This window comes from Phasianus colchicus, chromosome 20 (genome assembly GCF_987193195.1).
Source record: "Phasianus colchicus chromosome 20, bPhaCol1.hap1.1, whole genome shotgun sequence".
In the NCBI taxonomy this organism is placed as follows: Eukaryota; Metazoa; Chordata; class Aves; order Galliformes; family Phasianidae; genus Phasianus; species Phasianus colchicus.
The window spans coordinates 486,725-497,889 of NC_143455.1; the positions used below are offsets into that span (position 1 = coordinate 486,725).

Consider the following 11,165-nt stretch of genomic DNA (forward strand, 5'->3'; position numbering starts at 1 on the left):
AGGAATATGCATCTTTATTTCCAATGTCGTTAGCTTCTAGAGCTAGTCAGAATTTACTGTCAGTAAGTCTCCTCCTTATGGCCTCTTGAACAACTTTCTACTCTTCCCATTTGTTGCTCCCATGTGTTGTTTCTAATCTTGTCATTCTCTCATGAAGTTGAGAATTGCACTGTAGAATTTAGATGACCAATTACACAACACAAACAGGACTATTAAATCCAATTGTTAACATTTACATTCATAACATTGTGATAGAAGATTCTGAATGATTCATGGTACATTCCCCCGCAGTCCCAATTGGAATCCCATAACTGAGTCAGTCAGGTTAATAAACATTGCATCTTTGAAGGAAATGAAGGATGAGTTAAAATTGATAAGATCCTGAAATTACTGGAAAAGATATACTCTACCTTACAAATACCAAGACTGGAAGGCAGCATGTGCCCCCTGGAAGCATAGTACTTCCAGCACACTGCTGCCCAGCAGCAGCTCTTGGCTGTTACAAAACATTAGCTCCTAAAGCCAGCTTGCTTGGAGATCTTTTTCCAGTGCATATGCATGATTCATATTGTAGAACAGTGACTATTTCAAATTGAAAGTTCTTTTTGTTGTTTTTAAAACATATAATCATCATGCATTTGATACAGAAGTTTTTGGTTTTTTTCTATAAAGTTAGCTGAAGACCTGAGATGGGAAACTGAGATAGTCCTATGAACAACTGCAACCAAAGGGAAGACAAAACGTCAAATGCTTCATTGCACAGTGTAGTTGATATTGTACTTAGAGCCTTTACAGGACTGTCCAGCCTGCTGAACTAAACAGTCAAGCATGTGAATCACACTGTAGGTTCTATATTTACTTCTGAAGTCCCTCTGCCACAGCTGCAGGCTATACATAGCCATTCTGACACAGGGCAAGCAGCCTCAACTAATGCAATCTTGAATGAAAATCTTGAAGGACTTTAATTAAACTCATAATACAAAAAATTGTTGCACAGAGTATTTATCCATACCAGGATTCTACATAGTCATAGTAAGTGTTTTTGCTTTTTCTTTTTTCTATACCTTTCAGAACAGAAAATATTTCTATTATATGCTTTACTTGAAATTAGTATAAAAAGCTTTTTATCTGTTTTCCCATAGTAGCCACATAATAAAAAGTTTAATCTTATGTTTTATCCTATACTTTGCCAAAAGGCAATATTTGAACTACAGTTTTATTCTGTTTTGTCAACACAGAGTCATTTTTAATCTAGAAATCTAGATTTCATTAGAATGTGCAATAATGAGGAAAATGGAGAAACAAGCGAAAGGACTTATTAACATATGTTAATATGAAACTGCTGATCGGAAGACAATATTCCCACAGCTTCATGTGTTTGTTATGCTGGGATTACTGACTTTCTATGCATGGAAACATTGTTTTTGTAGATAAGAGAAACTTGAAAATTATGAGTTCTTTAATATGGACTCTTGTCTTCCACAGATATGGGTATTCTTGCTGTATTTGCCCTACCATTGCTTCTTCTAGGGATCAGTGGAATATTTTATATTTACCAGACAGTCATATGGCTAGTGTCCAAATCAGCAGTGCAAAACAAAGTGGTGGTGATCACAGATGCCATCTCTGGACTAGGCAAGGGTGAGTTGTCTCTTTTCTTCTCAGAGAACTGAACAGTGTCTATGACTTTTAAGTGTACTTTTAAAATCTCAGGTACAGGAACTGCGAATGAACTTTCAGAAACTGCAGAGCTTCTGAGTTCAGAGTTTACTGAACAGAGTAGGAGGTTTTATAACCATGTCAAATGCTATTTTTAGCACTTTGCTACTATGAGATCTAATACCAGCAGTTTTCACTGTAGAGTAGCAGCAAATCAGCATTAACTGGTGTCACCTTTCTCTGTAACTTGTTCCTTTTAAGCCTTTAAAGGTTTCCACTTTTTTTGTTCCCTGTAACAGTGCTCACCCTTCTCTCCCTGCAAATTGCTGCCCCTCTATCACCTACATTACTCCTCTTCCCTTGATATTCTCCAGAACCTCCAAGAGGGAGGTCTGACCAGATGGGATGATGTGTTCAGTGGAAGAAAGGAAAGGGTGTATGGTAGTTATTGATTTATCTTAGGCAACAGCAGAATTCCTTTTTCCACACAGTAGAATTTCTGGATAAATGGAGACATTCATCAAAGTTTAAAAAGTAACAAAAAAAATGATGAAGATGTTTTCAGTGGTAATTAAACTTGATTCCTGGCTTTTTTCAGTGCTGTAACTTGAAAGAGTCTAGAGGAATACATCACTGGTTTCCTTTTTGCTGTTGTTCACAAAATAATCTTGTTCATGAATTTTGTTCATAAATCTGCCCTGTTAAGTTTATAAGAAAAATATTGGTGTGGCTATAAATAATCTTTTTAAGTCACAAGATTTTTCTATTCTAAAAAGGAATGAAAGAAATTCATGAAAATACAACTGTGAAACACAAACATTACATAAATAGAAGTTTCCACTGAAAATGTTTATAGAAGTAGGAACGTGGGTCCAGAAGGCTTATATAAATACTTCCATATAGATATTAAGATTCTAATATTGAAATTAAAAAAAAAAAAAAAAAAATCCAAGGTAGACATATGAGAATATCTGGATTTTCCTGCAGCTTCTGAAATATGAAGAAAAATATTTTTGATGAGCGGATAATGTTGCCTGTTTAAGAAGGGTTATAGGAAGCAAAACAAATCAAAGAGGTGGGAAAAGCAAGACAAATTGTAAGGTCATATTCCTGTTCTTCCAGTGTTGAATATGCAAATGACATACAGATTTAATTTAGGGACCAAATATAAGGGTTTCAAGGCTGAAAGCATTTTGAAGATCTAAACAGAAAATAAATCATGAAAGGAAAAGACCTTTTAATTTCCAATCCTGCTAGCATACATAACCCACTGACAGCTAACTGTCTATCTGCACCTAAAGCAGATCTTCCGATTTGAGGCAGTATGTTAATTGTGGCTTGCCTACAGACTATTTGCAATACATTTTATATTACAAGAGATAAAAAAAAGGTAAGCGTGTACTTGTACTCATTGCAAGGACAATTTTGACACATTCCCAAACTGAGAACCACTGCTTCAGTTCAGCTGAGCTAGAGTGCATATCCCGAGGCACCCTTTGACAGCTTGGGGAGTACAACTGACAATTAATCCCTGAAGATGTCCCTGAGGTGCCTGTGGTCCATATTTTAAAAAGCCTTTCTCTGATCAAACTGGTAGCCCAGTGAAGAATGTATTCTCCCTTCATCAGCTAGAGAAGAAAACCAGTCAGACACGAACTGTCAAAAAGCTTCAATCTGGTATTTCAGGCTAATACTAAGGCATGAGAAACAGTAGTACTGACTGCCAGTTTCTTTGAGCCACCCGTTTGAGAAAAGTACAATTCTAGCTCACTTGCATTAGCAAGAGAGAAGAATCTTCTCCAGAGACAGTTTAAACTGTTGTGAATCCTTGGTCCAGAATGTTCTTGTCTGTATGTAGAGAAAGCAGTTCCAGTTTAGTGTACACAGAAATTTCTCAGAGGTCTTCTCAGGAAGGCTTCAGGGATCCTGTCTGAGCCAGAGGTAGCTCAGGATTGTCCCCATTGCCTCCACTGAATCCTGGGAAGGTCATAGGATTGATGAATGATAAGGGTCTGTGTAAGAAAGACCTTCCAGCTGCTATTTCATCTCATCTGTAGGGCAGTAACTGCTAAATTTCCATGTACCGTTCTTGCTCAGAGTTGTAGATGAGTTTCATGTACCTGAAAGTTTCATGAAGACAGTGCCCAAACCTAGTTTTCTGCATTCTGGGATTGGTTGGTATCTTGGTATTGTTGTGGGCAACATGAGATTTTGATATGTAACAACATCATAAATATATTTTTGTGTGTTTTTCATTATACTGTACTTATAGGTGGAGGCAGGTAAGGAAGAAAGATAACTTTTTTCCTTATTCTAACCCATTAACTGTCATACTGTTCTTTTCTTAATTATATACCACAACTAAACAGTATCATCATGCTATACCATTAATGGTGATGACCTTAATATGGTAAAAATATTCATAAAATTTCATTTATTACTCATTTATATTGTTGCTTTGGAAATTATTTTTTTCTCATATTTTTATCCTTTCAAAATTAATGAATTTTTAATGAATGATTCAACATCATTAGGAAAAACAGCCTCCCATTTCAAATAAAATGGGTAAAATCAAATTGTTATTATTGTTATTATTTCTTTTGAACTTCTTTCTTTCCTAGAATGTTCTCGAGTGTTTCATTCAGGAGGAGCAAGGCTTGTGTTATGTGGCAGAACATGGGAGAAGTTGGAAGCCTTGTATGACGCTTTAATTAGTGTGGCAGACCCCAGTACAGTAAGTGTTTCCTCACAGTGCTCTGAAAATTGACAAGTTGAGGTAAAAACATTGTTCAGGTACAAAAAGTGCTTTTATATCCATTAAAATGAGGTCTACATGGAGCTTGATTCAGACACCAGTAGTGATTTTGGTCATCCACAAAATACACCCAGCACAGTTCAGAGAAAGAGAGGAACAGTTTTGAAGAGCGTGATGCCAAAAATATGTCAAAAATAAGATCAAAAACTCCTGAGTGGACCTGCATTTTGAACGAATCCCTGCCCAAAGTCAGACAACTAGAAATGTGAGCTAGAATGATTAACATGTTAATTCATATGTAGTTCTCCATTTCATTGTGTGAACTGCCATCATATTTTCACATCGCTAGAGTGTTCAAGAAGTGGGAGATGGTTCCAAGGATTTCATTAATCTTAAATATTTCTACTACTTTGGAGGAATTCCCAGATTGCAGGCTATGGGAGCACATAAATACAAGTTCCCTTCCTTCATTACCACTGACTAAGCATGCAAACAGACATGCGAGACCAGTAAAGGCTTCCTATGCTGTCAGAGGTGGTTCTTTGGGACATGTTTCTTTGGTGCCCATGGAAAATCTTTCCTTCTGTGATCAGACTCATTTCAGAGCATAAGTAGTCCTTAAACAAATCACATAGTCATTTGTCACTGGACCAACAAATATTTGCATGTCACCTTTTCTACAGTGAGCTTCATTCAACTGCATAAAGAAATACCATGTTTGTGCTGATTTGTGTAATCAAAATCATTAAGTATGGCTAAGGGACCTGCATTACTTCAGCATAGTAATAAGTGAAAATCCTTGGAGTTCTATCCTGTAGCTGATAAAATCTATATCTTTGAAAGAAACAATACACATGGTTTGGATTACCTACAGTTAAACAAACTATTCCCACCTCCCAATTACCCCTGTAAATTCAGTTCCTCCTTATGTATGTAAATCATCTCTCAAAGCACTTTAACATAGGTTCTGTGGGCAGCAAATTTCTATAGAGTTCTGTGTATGAAAAGAAAAAGGATAGGAGTATCCCATATGTGTATTTATCTGTATTTATTAGATACAGCTATTCCAACTTACTCTTCCCAAGGTGTTATGCACCTGTATCTGATTTTCAGAGTACAAGAGTACCTATTACTGAGTTACCCTGTTTCCAGAATGGGTTAAAGGAACAAATCAAGATTTTTATAAGAATGATAATGCACTTTCTTCAGATACAGTGATAAATTTTATTGTTTTGAAGAGTAAATAGTAATCGCAAATAGAAAACAATTTATATATAAGGAATCTGAAGTCAAGAAAATCAACAAAGTAACTTGACATGCCAATGGGTTCTGACGAGCAAGTATTCCTTTGTTACAGCACTGGGTGCATTAGGATCGCTCCACCAACATGCACACAAAGAGAAGCAGCGACTGCATATTTAAAGGCATAATGTATACTTAGTCATTACATTCCAACGACATGGGCAGAAACTCCAAGAAATGATTAATATCTTCGGTGGTTGTGAATTGAAGGCTAGCAATCATTCTTGCTGTAAATTTCCAACCTTTTAAGACGGGTAGCCCAAACCGGTTCCCACTGATGTTACACTGAGCTGACATCTGTTTTGCCATCTTATCTTCAACAACAGGACATCTGGTCTACTTTCTTCACTTGACAACAAGTCTCACGGAAGTTTCACGGCCTCCACATTTTGTTCTTGAGCTTACGTTCACGCAGGCCTCCTGTCCTTCAGCTTCCATCCACTCAAGTCATGCAAAAGGCTGTTCTCACAGTAGGGAAAAACTGTGCCATGATTCAAATCCTTGAATTTTTTTTTCCTTTATTAGACATATACACCAAAGCTCATTCTTCTGGATATCTCAGACATAGACTACATTCAAGATGTAGCTAAGGAAATCCTGAATTGCTATGGTTGTGTGGATATACTCATTAACAATGCAAGTATGAAGGTAAAAGGAGCAGTACAGAGCATTTCATTGGAACTTGATAAAAAGATAATGGATGCCAACTATTTTGGACCTATAACATTAACCAAAGGTATTTTAATTTTTTTCCTTTTTTTCCTGTGACAACTTAAAGTTTAAGATCCAAATCACTGGCATTATTCTGATACATTAGCATTTAATTTTGCCTTCTTCACTAGAAACAGAATCAAGTCTGTGAACATGAGTGGGCTGCAATTGAAGTGAATAAGATTCAGCAATTCTGCAATTGAAGTGAATAAAATCAGACTGGAAATAAATCAGGCTTGGAAATATATTAGTAGGTGTTTGAAAAAAAATTTGTCTACTTGTTTTTCCTTACAGTGATTCCTTCAGTTCTGTGCTTGCTGCCTTTGTTACTATAAAAATTCTGACTCCATCTCAGAGCTATGATACAGTTAGTACAAGCTGTACCTAGTGGAAAGAATCCTGAGTCTGGTGTGTCACAGTAGATGGGTACAATCTCCTCAGAGGGGACTGACAGTGCTGGCAAAGTGGGGAGTAGTGTGTGATGGAGGGGCTGAATTGCACAGAGCTTGCAGTTGGCAATGACACATTTGAAAGCCTCTGGATAAGGATTTAAGTACAAGCAAATAAGTAGATGTCATTATGGAAGTCTACTATTGGTCAGTCAGACAAGATAGTGACTCATCAATTCCTGGTAAAATTATGGGGAAAATTGATTTAGGTATTATTGAAAAATACCAGAGAAACAATGCAGTCATTAGTTACAGGGTACTCAGAGAATTGACTGATGTCACTGTGATACCTGTCATAATTACTTTTCAATGATCTTGGGTATCTGGAATGGTCTCAGTTGACTGGAAGCTAGGAAATGTTGTTCCTATTTTAAGAAGGGCAAGAAGAAAGATCTTGGAAATTACCGGCCTTTCAGTATCATTTCAGTGCCAGGTACTAAGATTATGGAGAAAATTATGCTGGGAGATATTGAAAAATGCCTGAAGGACAACATATGTTGGTCATATTGGTCACATATATTGGTCACAGATAAAACAAGTTCATGAGGGGAAGGTCCTGTTTAACTAACCCAATTTCCTTTTATTGACGAGATCATCCATCTAGTTGACCAAGGGAAGCCAGCTGGTGCTATCTTTTTGTATTTTAGTAAATCCTTAGATGCTGTTTCCCACAGTACCCTTCTAGACAAAATGTCTAGCATATGATTAGGCAAAAACATAATGCAATGAATGAACAATTAGATGAGGAGTTGGGCCCAATGGGTTATAGTAGATGAGTTACATCAGTCTGGTAATCAGTCACTAGCAGGGTTCTACAGGGCTCTACTTTAGGGCCAGTTCTCTTTAACAATTTCATCGTTGAGTTTGAAGGTATGCTAAGTGGCAAAACTACATTGGGAGGAACCATCGACTTGTTTGAAGGTAGAGAGGCCTTGCAGAGAGATACTGAAAAATTGGAAGGATGGAAGGAAAAATCACCAATTAAATGAATTTTAACAGTAGTAAGTGCCAGATCCTATCCCTGGGATGGGATTAATTCTGGATATATATGTAAATTGAGATATGAGAAACTGTAGAATAGCGCCACAGAAAGTAACCTAGGGGTCATGATTGACAGCAACTTGAATATGAGTCAATCGTGTGCACTGACAGCCAGAAGAGCCAACCAAATCTTAGAATGCATTAAGCAAAGTACAATTACGTTGGCAAGGAGAGGGATCTTCACACTCTGCTCTGTGCTGGAGGGCAAGGCGTATAATGAGTAGATGAGGTACCTTGGTTTGCTGCATCGGGGGAGGATTAGGTGGGGGAAAGATCCTGCACCAGAGGGTGGTGTGCATGGAACAGCTAGCCAGGACAGTGAGTATGGGCCTGAGCTGCCGGATTCACAGAGCATTTGGACATCTCTCTCAGACACAGGGTTTGGATGGTGCTGAGCAGAGCCAGGAGCTGGCCTTTATAACTGCTATGGGTTCCTTCCAACTTGGAATATTCTATGATTCTATGATCTTAGCGTTCATTAAAGTTTTGCTACCTATAATTTAGCTGTCATTTCTTTTCTCTGAAGATATTAAACTCTTTTACTTATTTGGCTTTTTCTTTTTTCAGCCATTCTTCCCAACATGATTTCTAGAAGAACTGGCCAAATAGTTTTAATTAATAGTATTCAAGGAAAAATAGGAGTCCCATTTCGTGCAGCTTGTAAGTTATACTTTCATTCATAATGTATGTTTTTATGAATTCATAAATTAAAAAAAAAAGTTCACATAATATTCATTGTAATGTATACATATTTCGTTATTAAAAGTGGTAATTTCGAGCTTTCTTAATTAAATGATTAACAGTGTATTTGACTGAAACATTTTCAAATCAAACTCAAGAAGAAATAGTTAAAAGTACTGTGAAACATGACTTCTGCCTATGGTGCTTGTGGTGCATATCAAATGTGACAGCAAATTTTTAAAGTTCTTGAGAGGATTCAGGGAACAATGAGCCTGTAGCTCTAATATCTTATGGTGGTTTCACACATAAAAAGCTAAGTTTCACCACACCTCTCTCACTCCCCCTTCTTTTAAGGAGGAGAGAAACAAAGTACTGTAAAAAAAGGCTCATAGATAAGGAGTGGTTTAATTAAAATGAAAATGAAAACAAAAAAAGGCCATGCAGAAGCAAAAGAAGAAATAAATTATTTAATTTTTAAAATATTAACTTCATAAATATACTTTATAAATATAAACTTTTTTTTAATATAAGTTTATAAATATAAAATTTAATATTGAAAACCTATAGAATTGTTGCTGCAGGGCCAAGGCCGAATTTATTTGCAAAATATACAACTTGTCTTCCAGAAACAGCTGTGTATTTTGCTGCATTTTACTAATGTATCACAAACTACAACATCAGATGGGGCGGACACTCATCTCAGAGACAATGTCACTAAAGATGTTTTCAAACTGTAGAGATATTAGAGAAACTACTGTTAACCCAGGACTTAATATTTACGATGGGGAAATCCAGATATGCTTTCTCACGTGCATAAGGAGGTTCATATACATACCTTATGCAAAACTTACCTGTAAATTCCATTTCTTCTGTTTGTTTTAAATATGTCATAAGATAATTTCACTGACTGAAGTTATTCACTATTCTTTTGTCTTTATTGGATAATCATTCCCAGATAAATGTTCTAAACATTTTTGTTTCATGGAATTCCTCATACATCCAAATCCATACATCCAAACATTCACATGTTTTTTTCTTTCTTTCAGATGCTGCTTCTAAACACGCTGCTGTAGGCTTTTTTGATTGTCTTAGAGCAGAAATGGAAGAATTTGATATTTCTGTCAGCACTGTTAATCCAACCTTCATCTGTTCATACCATCATCAGCCAGCACCTGGCAATTGGGAGGCATCGATTTGGAAATGTAAGGTTTGATGAAACAAGACAGACATTGGATGTGTTCCATGTAGATGTATGGAAGCTTTTTTATAGAGAAGAAAAGAGCAAAGGGAAAGAAATGGAAAAGACAATAAGATGAACAGGTTAGGAGAAGAAAAGGAAAGAGAGATTGAAGAGATCAGACGAATATGTTAAAAAGAGGAGAAAAGGAACAACATCATGTGAGAAAAAATACAGCATGGCATGGAGAATGAAGGTTGAGAAGAGCATGAAAGGTACAAGGGAGATTTCAGCTGTGCTCAGGTTGCTTCTTCCCTTAGGGAAAATCTTAGAGTGGATGGTCAGGAAGTACAAAGGAAGGGAAGGGGGAGGGTAAAGAAATAAAAGTGTATATGAACTTAACTGAACTGATGTACTAGCTGTCTATCTTCTCACCACAGTTCCCTCAGTTGTGCCTGCCTGTTTATACTTCTAATTCCTCTCTCTTTGATTCAGTCTTTTTCAGAAAGATGACTTATGGTGTGCACCCAGCAGAGGTGGCAGAGGAAGTCTTGCGCACAGTGAGCAGTAAGAAGCAGGAGGTGCTGATGGCCAACCCTATACCCAGAGCAGCAGTTTACATTCGCACCTTCTTCCCTGAAATGTTTTTTGCCATTGTTGCCTCAGGTATTAGGGAAAAACTGAAGACAGAACAAGAAAATTAATTTTGTTTCCTTCTCCCTGCTTATGACCTGAAAAAATGTTTATGTTTGAAATATCATTGATTTCTGCTACCAGTATGGGTGCAATAAAGCAGGAGGCTGCTACCCTAAACCTGCCAGTGTCTCAGTGTTTCACTACCATTGGCACCCTATCATCTGTGAGATTTCCACTCTTCTGGATTTAGTGAATATGACAAGGGAAAATCTGATAGGAACTCCATCACTATTGTTACAGAGCAATTCTCAATATAAGTGGGCAGGTCAAAGCTCTGGGAACTTGTAACAACTTATCAGAATAATCTGTCAGAGCTAGGATTCATGGGGACTTACAGGAATGAAAGGATTGGGATGGAAGGAGATGTGGAGACAGAGGTATACAAATCAATGGAAAAGGGCATTGGAGCCCCATCACATTGTTCTCCAGATACAGTTTTTTGTTAGTATTTGCTAATGGATATTCAAATATTGACCTCCAAATAGATCTCATCTAATTCAATATCTCAGCTGCGACAGGACCTCGTAACATATACAAAAATATAAGAACAGGGCAAAAATACATAGTAACCCTGTTGATTAGAATCTTCCAGTTTCTCACAATTTGCTACACAAGGACAATGCATCTGTCTCTGCATCTTGTTAAACTACCCTTTCTGTCAAGTTTTTGCACAAGTATTTTCAAATTCTTGTTA

General features: G+C 36.9%; 1 protein-coding gene across 1 annotated transcript; it reads left to right on the forward strand.

Annotated features, from left to right (window-relative positions):
* Positions 1-898: 898 nt before the first annotated feature.
* DHRS7C (dehydrogenase/reductase 7C) lies at positions 899-10,588 on the forward strand. The gene is made up of 7 exons (XM_031603782.2): positions 899-1,032; positions 1,486-1,641; positions 4,281-4,393; positions 6,242-6,452; positions 8,485-8,577; positions 9,645-9,800; positions 10,271-10,588. Exons 2-7 carry the CDS (start codon positions 1,488-1,490, stop codon positions 10,477-10,479), a joined length of 936 nt encoding a protein of 311 aa, XP_031459642.1. The 5' UTR covers positions 899-1,032; positions 1,486-1,487; the 3' UTR covers positions 10,480-10,588.
* The last annotated feature ends 577 nt before the right edge of the window (positions 10,589-11,165 follow it).